Source organism: Engraulis encrasicolus, chromosome 23, assembly GCF_034702125.1.
Source record: "Engraulis encrasicolus isolate BLACKSEA-1 chromosome 23, IST_EnEncr_1.0, whole genome shotgun sequence".
NCBI lineage: Eukaryota > Metazoa > Chordata > Actinopteri > Clupeiformes > Engraulidae > Engraulis > Engraulis encrasicolus.
In genome coordinates this window covers 41,133,253-41,146,367 of record NC_085879.1, presented here as the reverse complement: position 1 = coordinate 41,146,367, position 13,115 = coordinate 41,133,253, and the positions used below count along the sequence as shown (strand labels likewise).

General features: G+C 43.4%; 1 protein-coding gene across 1 annotated transcript in view; it reads right to left on the bottom strand.

Moving 5' to 3' along the window:
* Nucleotides 1-273: 273 nt before the first annotated feature.
* Nucleotides 274-13,115, bottom strand: part of LOC134440342 (probable carboxypeptidase X1) — a 35,081-nt gene continuing 22,239 nt past the window's right edge. Inside the window, exons 7-13 of the mRNA XM_063190378.1 lie at nucleotides 12,908-13,031; nucleotides 5,429-5,625; nucleotides 4,950-5,129; nucleotides 3,736-4,030; nucleotides 3,016-3,155; nucleotides 2,424-2,526; nucleotides 274-1,056 (exon numbers count right to left, since the gene is read on the bottom strand). Coding sequence (XP_063046448.1) covers nucleotides 731-1,056; nucleotides 2,424-2,526; nucleotides 3,016-3,155; nucleotides 3,736-4,030; nucleotides 4,950-5,129; nucleotides 5,429-5,625; nucleotides 12,908-13,031 — 1,365 coding nt within the window. The 3' untranslated portion in view covers nucleotides 274-730. The remainder of the gene's footprint in view (nucleotides 1,057-2,423; nucleotides 2,527-3,015; nucleotides 3,156-3,735; nucleotides 4,031-4,949; nucleotides 5,130-5,428; nucleotides 5,626-12,907; nucleotides 13,032-13,115) is intronic.

Here is a 13,115-nt window from a genome sequence, read left to right as displayed (position 1 = left end):
CTATTACAGCGTGCCACTGGAGGTACGGCGCGCATTAAGGGGCTACCTGTAAAAGTACATTATGCCTGCTTCAAAATAACTATCAATTATGCAACAATATGTGAAATAGGCTACTTGATTTGCAGAAACTTTTGTCAATTAGTGATTATTTTATTTGGGATAATAATTCCCGAGACAAAATGGTGGTACATAGCCCGACTCAGTAGGCTATTATTGTGCAGCCCTGCCCTCCTTACAAAAGTCAAAAATTATTTCAGAAGTCATTGAGGTATAATTGAGTTTTTTCTCACTTTATTAAAGATTATACAATGTCAGTTCCAGACTGACTTTTTTAAAAAGCTGTGTTGTTTACCATTGTTTCCCCATTTGCCAGCAACATGAGCTACTCATCAATCACATTTTTTTCACATGGTTGTGGTGGTGGACACCTGTTTTTTGTAGGTAGGGGCAAGTACTTTAGTATTTTATTCTGAATAACAAATTATCAACATGTGTTGGACCATTGCAAAAAAAATCCTCTCACAAAAAGCAAAACAAATATTATTCCAATATTTCTGTTCAACCCTGAGAAGAAGACTAAAATCACCTCTATACGCACTGACTTACATTTACTTCCTTTTAAAAAGCGCACCAGTGAATCGATTGGTAATGGTCTTTGCACCAGATCAAATCATAGTCCCTTTTTACTTTGACTGACCCCACAGTTGAGGTCAGAGGTCACATTGGTTGCCTAGTGACGGCGTTGCCAAGTCTGTCGAGTCTGCCTGGCCCTGCGCTGCGACTCCCGTTGGCGGTTGAGGGCTTTGGTGGTGGCACGTAGCTTGCGCTGACGTATGTGGCGTAATCTCAGCATCAGGTCTTTGGGGATCTTGCCGCCCTTCGCCAGGATCTCCCTCAGTCGCTGCTTGGGCGTTTTGGTGAGGCGGAAGTCGCAGATGGTGGGGAAGTGGTCGTACTCCACCCGGCAGGAGCGCTTGGATGGTAAATAGCCCTCGGCGGTGACAGTGACGTCATAGTCGCCGGGGTTCAGCAGGCGCCAGTAATCTCCGTCAGGTGCTACGACAAGAAAGTGGGAACTCGTCAGTCTTTTCAGATTACACTACAGTACATTTCACTACGCTGGCACGTTTATCCACAGCAACAGTACAGTTACAGTATTTACAGTGATACTGTCCCATTTTTTGAAATAAGCTTATTGTACACCTCTCCTTGAGTTAAACGATTGAGTTGTACCTTTCTCCTGTACTTCCTTCCGTTCTCTGGGTATGGTAGTGCAAATTTGACCTCCAAGCTAGCAATTAACATTGAGTCCTATGAGACCAGCTGGCGGCTAACTGGTCTCATAGGACTCAATGTTAACTGCTTGTTTAGAGGTAAAATTTGCACTGCCATACTCAGAGAACGGTTGAAAGTACAGGAGAAAGGTAAAACTTAATCATTTAACTCAAGAGTGTACAATAAGCTTATTTGCAAAATGGGACAGTATTACTTTAAGGTACAGGGAACTAGTTGATAGTTCCTGGAATAATGTGGGGCTAATGTTCCTTGCTCAGGGGTACTAGGCCTTCGATGTTGGAAACTTCCTACTGGTACTCGATTCGAACCTGCAGTCTTCCAATCTCAAGACAAACTTCCTAACAATTTGGTCACTACTGCCCAACGCTCACAGTGCAAGTCTGCTCATTCTTGACATCAAGTTGTATTATACCTTTTTGACACTGGGCTTGATTATGGGAAAACTTAAAGGGTCACAAGGTAGGATGATGTCATTTGCGCGGTGTCCGTGGCATGCCTGTCTCAAAATCTACAGCGTAATGAAAAAACGCTGTTCAAATAAACCCGCTGTGAGACTGTTTTTCATCACGGAAAGCCAAAAGTTGATACAAATCTGAATATGGTACGTAAAGTGATGTTTTCCAATGAAAAGTGTTTCCCACGACACTTCTGCGCTGTCAGAAGTTGCATGTGGGGTTTTCTGACAGCGGACCGTGGAAGTGGTCGCGAGAGCCATCGTTCACTTACTAATGACTCGCACAAGCATCGGCTCACTCGGGACCGTGATTAATTAAACTTTTAATCCTACCTCGAGCCCCTTTAAAAAAATATGGCCTGGTATCCACATACCTGGCCTATGCCATAGCACTACTGATGGTTGACTTACATGACTTACGTCATGGTTTGGCCCTGTTAATACATGTACAGTAGGCTATGCAAGTTATGCCGTGACAGTGACACCAACAGATTTTTGACCTACTGTACTGGGGTGCATTTCTCGAAACCAAAGTGGCTTACTATGTTAGCTACTTTGTTGTTTTCAATGCATTTTCCCATTGGGAAATACCGAAGTTGCTAACAGGCTAACAACTTCTGTTTTGAGAAATGCACCCCAGGGGTTTGGCCATGGCCCTAGTGTGGAAATGCACCTGATCTGATGTGGTGGTCGATGTCATCTACTTGAATAACTGCATCCGGTATGCCAGCTTCTGTGTCTTTGTCCCTTACCACTCCTTTCAGACCTCTGTGTACCTAAATAAACAAACAAAACAAGACAAAAAGTGAACCACTGCAAGAATCATACACTTAAAAACATTGTACATGTCTTACTACATGTCTACTAGACTAATGTTTGAGCTGCCCTTGCCCCAGGCCAGATTCTTGACATGATGTATAGGTTACTGTATGTGTGTGTGTACTCTACTTTACAAAAAAAACCCTAACCCTTCTTTGCATCTGCACTTGTTCGTTCTGTATGTTTACTGTGCACTTTGTATCTGCTAGTGATGTTGGCTATGATTATGACCTCGTTTGTTAGTCGCTTTGGTTATAAAGCAATGTAATGTAATCATGTAATGTAATGTCTTAGAAGTTGTGTTTAGTCATACAGATTACTATCTAAGACACCTTTAAGCTGAATATGTGCCCTTTTTAGTGTTGTTTTATTTATGTAATTTATATTATAATTACATATTTTTCGAATGTTTTATTTTATATAATTTAATGTTTCGGACAGCTGACCTGTTCCATGTAGACGAGAAGAGACTCTTTGTTATTCTCCCACTCCCGGGGAAGTTCACTGGCATGAGGGAACTTATCACATGACAGCTCCACCGTTATCTCAAAGCAGTTGGTGTGCAAGTAGCTGAAGTCATTCATGCCTGAAGGAATAAAAAACAGACAAACCATCAATCTGAGGTCAACTAATGGAAGTAATACCTTGACGAGGAAAACAAAACATACACCGTTACTGTGCATCTTATCATTTCCTTAAATTGTCAATTTTAACAATTTTACAAATCTTGCTCAAATTTCACAATGCATTAAAAAAAAAAAAAGAGTGGTGTTGAGGACATTACAGTAAAACCTACATATCTAAAGACAAGCTGATGCTACCAAAAAATGTTATGACATCTAATGATTTAAAAAGGCTAACATTTTTTTAGAGAAAGTGCGCTCAACTCCCAACTGTTTCTTACAAGGTCTTTGGGTGCGAGCAAACAGCATGTTTAGTAAAAAAAAGCCGCACTCACGGATGAAATTCTTGCAGTTTTAATACTGGGTTAGCATGGCAGACAGACAGACGTTTCGGCCTAAGCCTAGACGCTGAAGAAGGCGTAGGCCGAAACGTCTGTCTGTCTGCCATGCTAACCCAGTATTAAAACGGCAAGAATTTAATCTGGGAGTGCGGCTTTTTTACTACTATATTTAAAAAGGCTAACTAAAATCATTTCCACCCACTTCCTGGGACGGTGTGCCAGTTGGCTCCGTTGATGATGTTGTTGTAGCGCAGGAAGTCCTCGTTGTGACATGGCCGCCGGTCGGGATTGGACATCACGTGGTTGGTGCTGGCGTAGACCGTGGCGAGCCAGCGGAAGAAGCTCTCGTCGGCCGTGGGGGTGTGCTCGCGCGGGGCCCAGTCTTTGGTCATGTCGTACGGGTAGGTGACCACCAGTTCCCCGCCGTGCAGGTTGGCGCTCAGGACGAAGGGGATGTTCTGCATCCAGTTAATGACTGCACGAGTTTCGGACGCCACCTGCCACAAGATGTCAGAAAGGAAAAGTAACATGAGCATTAGAAACAATCAGATCAGATTTCCATTTTTGTTTCAGAAAGGGAAGAATACTCAGCTCACAATCACATTTTACATTACATTTAGCTGACACTTTTTATCCAGAGCGACTTACATTTACTATTTTTCAGGGTATTGGCTACAGTCCCTGGAGCAATGTGGGGTTAGGTGCCTTGCTCAAGAGCACTTCAGCCATGGATGCAGGTGTAGGGAGAGGTCAGGTGGGATTCGAACCTACAACTCCCAGATTGAAAGACCAACTCCCTAACCGTTAGGCCACGGCTGCCCTATTTTCTCATGTACAGCATTTGGCATTCCTCATACAATGTGTTCAAACTTTCCGGAGACTTCTCTGATGACATATAAGCAGTGTTGGGCAAGTTTCTCAACAACTGTAATGCATTACCGATTACATGTTACTGTCTTTTCAATATGATCCCTTACACAGCAATATTACACTAGGCATAACAGGCATTACACAAGGCATTACAATACTTTTGCATTACTTTAGTTACTTTCTCAAAAAGAACTGTTGGCCTAAATATGGATCTGGCAATTTATTACAGTGTAAATCAAGCTCATGAGTCATGACTATTTCACCTCCCATCTAGGAGGAGTTTTTGGCAGCATGCAGACTAAAAGTTACCAGGTTCAGCAATAGCTTCGTTCTGACCCACCACACTGAATATCCCTAAAATCCAGGGCATTGTAATGCATTGTAACTTAAGTTATTTAGCATTGTAGCTAAGTAAATATTACAGTTTGTTTCCCTTTAATGCCTTACTTTACAGCAAAAAGTAATGCATTCCAGTAATTAATTACTTTAGTAATGCATTACTACCCAACACTGCATATAAGGGTACAAGGGTAAGAGTGAACTCACAAAGGCCTCCTCTGATGTGTACTTCTCTGGGATGGGGAAGTAGTGGTTGATGAGTTTGGACTTGTCTGTCTCCAGCTCGATGGCATCCCACATGATCGTGTTGAGATCGGCAAAGTTGTGGTTCATGTCAATGCCCTCGTAGCTATAGCGACCCAGTGCCCAGCCAGACAACTCAGAGCCCTGTTACATAAAAAAACACCAGCAAGACAGCCATACGGTCTTCAATACTGCCCATGCTGTAAGTCAATGTCTAAAATTATGTGTGTGTGTGTGTGTGCTCACGTGCATATGTCTGTGCGTGTGTGCGTGTGTGTGTGTGTGTGTGTGTGTGTGTGTGTGTGTGCTCACGTGCATATGTCTGTGCGTGTGTGCGTGTGTGTGTGTGTGTGTGAGAGAGAGAGAGAGAGAGAGACAGAGTGTCCAGTGAGTGATTAGGAAATTCAGTTTTGAATGCACATAAAAACATAATTGGGTTTAACCTTCTTGTAGGCCATTTCGTAGCCATCTGGGTTCATGGAGGGTAGCAGGTGTATGCGCGTGTCTTTGATCAGCTTGACGATGCGCTGGTTTCCCTCTTTGTACTGCTGACACATGTACTGCATCAGGTTCAGCATCAGCTCCCGGCCCACCACCTCGTTGCCATGCATACCGGCCACGTAGCGGAACTCCGGCTCACCTGCAGATGGCGCCAAAACACCATGTCACATATACACCTAGAGTGGTACACTGTTATCTACTGCAGTGGTTCTTAACCTGGGGTGCGGGCACCCCCTGGGGGTGCGCCAGAGATTTCAGGGGGTGCACAGAATTTTGTTTGTGTTGAGGTTGCGACCAACATTTTGCTTGGGAACATTATAATTAGGCCAAATCAAAACCAAATTGAAACACATTTTGGTCCCGATTTAAATAAATTAAGGGATTGATTAATTTCTCAAGCAAGAATCATTGTCATTAAACACTAAAATCACTATTTAAACTTAGTGCGTATACATGTGTAGAAGTTTGGATTGGGGGTGCACGGCATGTCTTCAGCACAGGTAAGAAGGGGGTGCATTAAGAAAAAAAGGTTAAGAACCACTGATCTACTGTACATAGTTAATTATCTCAATGGCTTAAAGGGACACTGTGTGAGATTTTTAGTTGTTTATTTCCAGAATCCATGCTGCCCATTCACTAATGTTACCTTTTTCATGAATACTTACCACCAGCATCAAATTCTAAGTGGTCATTATGACTGGAAAAATTGCACTTTTCATACATGAAAAGGGGGATCTTCTCCATGGTCCGCCATTTTGAATTTCCAAAAATAGCCATTTTTAGCAGCAAAAATGACTCTACTTGGACCATACTAGAAAATATTTGTTTATTACTTAGTAAACTTTCATGTAAAGATCAAATTTGGCAATAGGCCGCCCAGTTTCAATGAGCAGCATAGTTGCAGTACCTTTTTTGACCATTTCCTGCACAGTGTCCCTTTAAGTCATTAAGGACTACAGAAACCAAAAACAGAATATTATAAAACATCAACCTGAAATAAACTGACAGACTTAACTTGTTCAGTAGAGTAAAGGAGAACACCGACCGAACACGCATCTAATTTTTAAACCTACATGCTGGACCTAGGACACAATCCCCCATTTTTATTTCTGACATTACGCCTTGACCAGATGCCACAAGATAACATTTGGAAATCAAATTACTGGTGCTTCAGACAGCCTCCAGTCAGTTCACCAAGAAGAGGGTAAAACCTTCATTTCTTGTCATGTTAAAGCCTTTTCTCCGGTTGACCTGCAGAGGGCGGCCAAACACCACATGTATTCATTGACTCGCTGGTATACTCTTATCGTCCTCCTAATTGGTTAAACATACATACACACAGAAGTAATGCATATACCATATGTGTCGTAAGAACACCCGGGAACTCTTGCAGTTAGGAACATAAAGACCAAAAATGTGCAGGAAGTTGAACTGATGCAATATTGTTTTAAAGTTTACACCAGCACTGGGAAAGCTGTGCTCCACTGATTTTAGTGTCTGTCTGCCATTGACTTTTGTTTTCGTCTCCAGTTGTAATTCTCTGTAGTCTTGGTCCTTTGAGAAAGGGGGTCAGCCTAGTCTTGGTTCTTGGTTCTCTAGGTCTTGTCTTTGTTGAAGGCTACACACTAGCAAAGGGGTCTGAAATCTGGCACCCTCTCTCTACCAGCCCCAGAAGTATTTTTTATGGCGAGTTAGTAAAATCCTGACCCCACCAACACGACCCCACACCCAAAAAAAACAGTTTTCCCTCCTGAACTGAGCAGCCTTATAGAGGATGTTACGCAAGCGTGCACACTTCTCAAATATCAAGTTTTTCCACCAAGGAGGAAGAGTTTATCTGCCTATTTATAGAATGCATTGGCCTAACATTCACTTACAGTACAATACCACCTACAATCACAGTCAATCTCACTGAGATCACCAGTCATACACAGTAAATTTGTAGCACTAAATAAGCACTTGGAACCAAGTAGAAGAGCGTTAAATTGAACGCTGAACCTGTTAAAACACAGCGTTGTAAATTTGCTACTACCAAAATGGCAATGTCCAAGTCATAGTGCATTACCAAAGGCCCTCTGATATGTCATAGTACAGTAATACTATGGTAATTAACCGACTATTACAACGGGCCACTGGTGGTACGGGTGTGCATTATGAGCCTACAGCGTTGAAGAGCAAAATCGACTGCCTAGTTTTGTTTACCCACCTCTTATTTCAACACTACACCTGCACAGTACAGATTACAGCGTCAGTTCAACACTTAGAGTAGGGATGTCAAACTCAAATTGACCAAAGGTCAAAATCAAAATCTGGAGTGAAGTCGCAAGCCAAATTGAATATTGTGCATGTACACACTCAACATTCATATTTTCATTTCATAGACAGATTCCCATCATAGTTCATCAAATGTGCCTGCGCATATTTTGTTGCAAATCAGTATGAGATGTTTCACTGACCTGGGCACAATCGTATTCCTGTGGCACACAAAATGTCATGTTTAAGTCTTATGGTATGTGGGCCAGCTGTGATACACATTTGAAATTATCACGTGGGCCAAATAAAATGATTAGGCCCCCAGGCCTGAGTCTGACATGACATGAGAGAGTTGAATTTCATACTCACTCTCTTGGTAGTACTCTTTAAAGTGATACTGTCCCATTTTTGGAAATAAGCTTATTTTACACCTCCCCTTGAGTTAAATAATAGGGTTTTACCGTTCTCCTGTACTTTCAACCGTTCTCGGGGTATCGCTGTGCAAATTTTACCTCCATGATAGCAGTTAACATTGAGTCTTATGAGACCAGCTGGCGTCTAACTGGTCTCATAGGAATCAATGTTAACTGTTAGCTTGGAGGCAAAATTTGCACTGTCATAAAATAACAAACAGTAAAGCTTACAGGAGAACGGTAAAACCCTATTATTTAACTCAAAGGGAGGTGTAAAATAAGCTAATTTCCAAAAACGGGACAGTATCAAGTGTTGCATTAACGCTGTAAAATGTACTGTGTTTGTGCTAGATAAGCAAAGTATTATGGCAGTGTGTCAGGGCCCGTTGGGCTCCTGAGGTACTAATATGGGTGAGTGATCCTGCAACACGGTATGTAATGTAATCATCAACTCACCACCATGAGCCCTGACTCATATCAGGCAGGCATGCTGCCACATGACTCTGCCCTGCCCTGCAGCACCCCAATCCAACACCTGCTTTCTCTGTGGCTGTCTGTATGTCCGTTTTCTTTTTTTTGTCTGTATGTCTGTTTTCTTTTTTTTTGTCTGTCAGTCTGTCAGTTTGGTTTTTCTGTCTGTCAGTCTGTCTGTTTGGCTTCTCTGTCTGTCTGTCTGTCTGTCCGTCTGTTTGCTTTTTTTTGGTCTGTCAGTCTGTCAGTTTGGTTTCTCTGTCTGTCTGTCTGTCTGTCTGTTTGGTTTCTCTGTCTGTCTGTCTGTCTGTCTGTCTGTCTCTCTCTCCCTGCCATGCAGCACTGCAGCGCATATACATCAGGGCGTTTTCATTGACTCACTGTAATTAACTTCAATGTATCATACTACTCAAGCCAAAAATCCTGTGCCTCTTTAATGTAAATATTTACACGGCATAGGGATTGGTTTTTATGTGCTTGGCGCGCTGAGGGTGTGGTACAAGTTGTACCTGTTTGTTCTCACCAAGAAAAGTCTACTTCTCTTTAGGTCTGGGGGTAAATGCTGTGCTTCCTTCAACACCCATACCAATACCCTCCCTCTTTAGGTTGGCTTTCTGGCAAACACACCGTCTATTCAGTTTCAATGTTTTTCAATGAAAGCTGGCCAGGGGCGGAGCAGAGGGGGGGGCATGGGGGCCAGGAACCCCCGGCCTCACCACTTGGGGGGCCCCCTGCCAGTGGCTTTCGATTGCCAAACATCTTGTAGGGGCCCCAATCTACGATATTTCGTGGGCCCAACGCCCAACGCCTCTGACACATCTCCCGCCCCCCTGTTCCAATACCAGTGCTCCGCCCCTGAAGCTGGCTCTACCCACTACCTGGCCCTCCCACTACCATACCAGCCATTCTCTCTCTCCCTGGAAGAATGTAAGTGCAGAAAAGTACAAGTAACAGATCCCAGAACTGTCAAGGAAGTCGACAGGGTACAAATGGGGTCAGTTATCATGGGCCCAAGGAGAGAAGGGGCTCGGAATTATGTACGTCCCAATTACATCGTATGTATTAGGTGGGGGGGTGGGGTGGGGTGGGGTGAGGGTGTTTCTTTCAGATGACTTTGTCCGAGGCCCAGCCAAAGTTGTCAGCAGAATTGCTAAATGACAACCTTTGACCTTTTCCTGTGACCAATGCATTTCTGATGTGAGCTGATCCCTGCTGATGACAAACACATGTGGTGGACATTCGTAACAATGCGCCTCAGCTTCTCTAACCAATGGACCAATGGACTATGAATAAAAAACACAGATATGTCAAGTGTTGGGGCCAGTACTGCCTTCAGCAATGCGCACACATATTTGACAAATGGTACCATTATCTGTGTCTTCTTCAAGTCTTTGCAGGGACTTTCAGAGAAGAACTTTCGGTAACACTTTATTTTAGGGATACATCTATTAGCACTAATACGGTACTGTACATACAATGTCCCTGTATAAGTAACTTGTAAGGCATGTGCGAAGCAAAATAAAACATTTGTAAGGCATGTATTCGCAAATGTCTTGTCCATGCACAATAAGGGATTTATTACCAATTTAACCTTAGTAAGGACCTAGTAGGCCTTAGCGTTTGCTTAGTACATGCCTTACAAGTTACTTATGCAGGCATTAACATTGTATGTATTAGTGCTAATAGATGTATCCCTAAAATAAAGTGTTACCGAACTTTCTAGGGAAGTTATTATGCATGTGGAACTGACATCTACAAACCTGAGGACCATAGGGCTAATAGAAAGACATTCAATAAGACCGCATGCCAAAGAATCTCCTAGACGTCGTCACAACAAGAATCCGATTCAGACAGTTGGTACTTCCCATACTTCTTCTCTGCACTTGACAACGTCAATCGGAACTGACACTACAAAGCACACTCACTTGGCAACAAACGGCTATGGAGCAGCAATCACAGAAATGCTTAGCTGTTAGCGTGAGCTATTTGAGCAAACAGCGCTAAAGGTGCACTGTGTAGGATGTGGCCAGAGTAGGTACTGCAACTATGCTGCTCATTGAAACTGTGCTGCCTATTGCCAAATATGATCTTTTCATGAATATTTACAAATAATTTGATGTTGGTGGAAAGTGTTCATGACAACTAATACAACTAATAATCTTACACTGTGCACCTTTAAGGCAGGAATGCATTACTGGTAATGTGTGCTTGCACAATACCATGACTCCACTACGTAGCCATACTCCTATTTATGATATAATGAAGATGGATCACGTCAGAGGGCACAGGTTCAGAGCTTCTAAGCCGGTGTAGGACATTACTGATGTAGCTAAGCTAAACAAGGTTGTCCGAGTACATGGAGCTGTGAGGCCCCATTCATCTGAGGACACATAGCTGGCCGGCACCACCGTAAACACAGTAGAAAAGGAAAAGAAATTATCTCAGCCTCCGTGTCCACAAAATACTTGGATGCCCATCTGAAAAGGACCTCATCATTCACAGTTCTAACAGCCTGGACTGTTAACACTGGGCAAGACGGATCAAAAAGAGATTCCACTGAGAGGCTCGAACCACCCACCCACTGTCTGGTGGTGCCCCACTCCAGGATGGTGGCGTACGGTACGCTACGCTACTGTATATCACCAACAGATGGCTTCACCTTTTATGTTATTTAAAGAATTAAGCACTTCATCAAAACACCCACGCATTTCGTCGCAGCAGCACAGGGTTCCAAACTGACACATGGAGCGCCATTTTTAGGTACCCGTTACAAGATTATTCTCTCTCTCTCTCTCTCTCTCTGTTTTTTTTTCTTTCTAGGCACTCTGCCCTTCATTGAGGACCACAGCCCCACTGATTTGGCATCCAGGGGCCCCGTGCCCATTATGAGTACTGGCAAGGAGACTGCACTCCTCCAAGCTGCCAGCCCAGCGCTGGCAAGAGGTGAACCAGCAAGCCAGCCGGCCAACGTAAACACTTTAGCACTCCAGTGTAAACTAGCCTGACCAATCGCAGAGGTTTCTCACGAGCCCGGCCACATAAGATATACAGTATACACTGTACCGGACTACTTTCCCGCCTTCGGCATAGAAGGAGATGGAGAAAGAGAGTGTGTTTGAGAGAGGTGAGGGAGGGAGAGGTAGAGAAGAGGAGCATAGAAAAAGAGAGTACGAAGGATAAAAAAGACAGAGAGATTAAGACAGAGAGAAACCGAGTGTTTGAAGGAGGAGAGAGGAAAAAGATAGAGGGTAGGAGCATAGAGAAAGAGAACAAGAGATGAAGATTCGAGTGAGAAAGCAACAGAGACACAGACAGAGAGAAAGAAGAGAGGATGAAATTGAAAATGAGAAAAAGTAAATCATTTCCTTTCCCCCTGGAGCCGCCAGTGCATTTAGATGAGTAATTCAGGCCCTAAGAATGTTTATGGGCTACAGGACCAGTATTAGAGTTAATAGCGCGCCGACTGACTTCAGAAGCTCTCATTTAATGCGATCCAGAAACTGAACCCCATGACTCCAAAACACCAACGTCTGAAGAAGACAGTGTTTTAACACTTGCAGACACAAACAAAACATGCAAGCACACACACAGAGGCACTACAACCCCCCCACCACCACACACACCACACACACACACGCACGTGCACATGCACGCATGCACACGCGCCCACACACACACTTTATCCTTACCAACACAATGCCTGATAAAAACTGGTGTGACTACAAGTCGAAACACTTCAACTTACTTGATCTTCAAAGAGGAAATTCTCAGTTTAGTTTTCCCCCTCTTCATTCTATTATCCTTAAGCCTTTCTGTCTTCCATTTGACTGCCCAGTAATATGCCGTACGTTCTGCAGTGTTAAGTCACCACTGAAAATCAACTCTTAAAGTGTTCAATTAAAACGGGAAAAAACCTATTGTGTACTGTATACTGTATCCATTTGACACACTTCCCAATTCTGTATATACATGCAGGATAATTGTGCAGTGTTAATTCACCACTTAGAGAGTACGACCCAGACCCACACTACGAATGTTGAAATCAACTCTCTAAGTCTTCAAGAAACACTACAAAACTGGGGTGCATTTCTCAAAAGCATAGTTGTTAGCCAGTTAGCAACTTGGGTAGTTGTCAATGGGAAATTGCATTGCAAACAACAAAGTAGCTAATGTAGTTAGCAACTACACTTTTGATAAATGCACCCCTGATTGTGTATACTGTATCTGTACAGTAGCTCCTCGAGGACATCTAAAAAAACCATAGATCAGACCGGCTGGGCTCACCTAGCTCGTGTTTGCCGGGGTTGTCAGAGATCTCCATGACGTAGAGCTTGAGGCCCAGGTAGCTCTTGCCAATGCTGTAGATGCGGGTGATGTCGGGACACGACTCGTGCACGGCCCTCATGACCTGGCCAATGAGAGAGAGAGAGAAAGAGAGAGAAAGAGAGAGAGAGAGAGAGACAGACAGACAGACAGACAGACAGAAACAGAG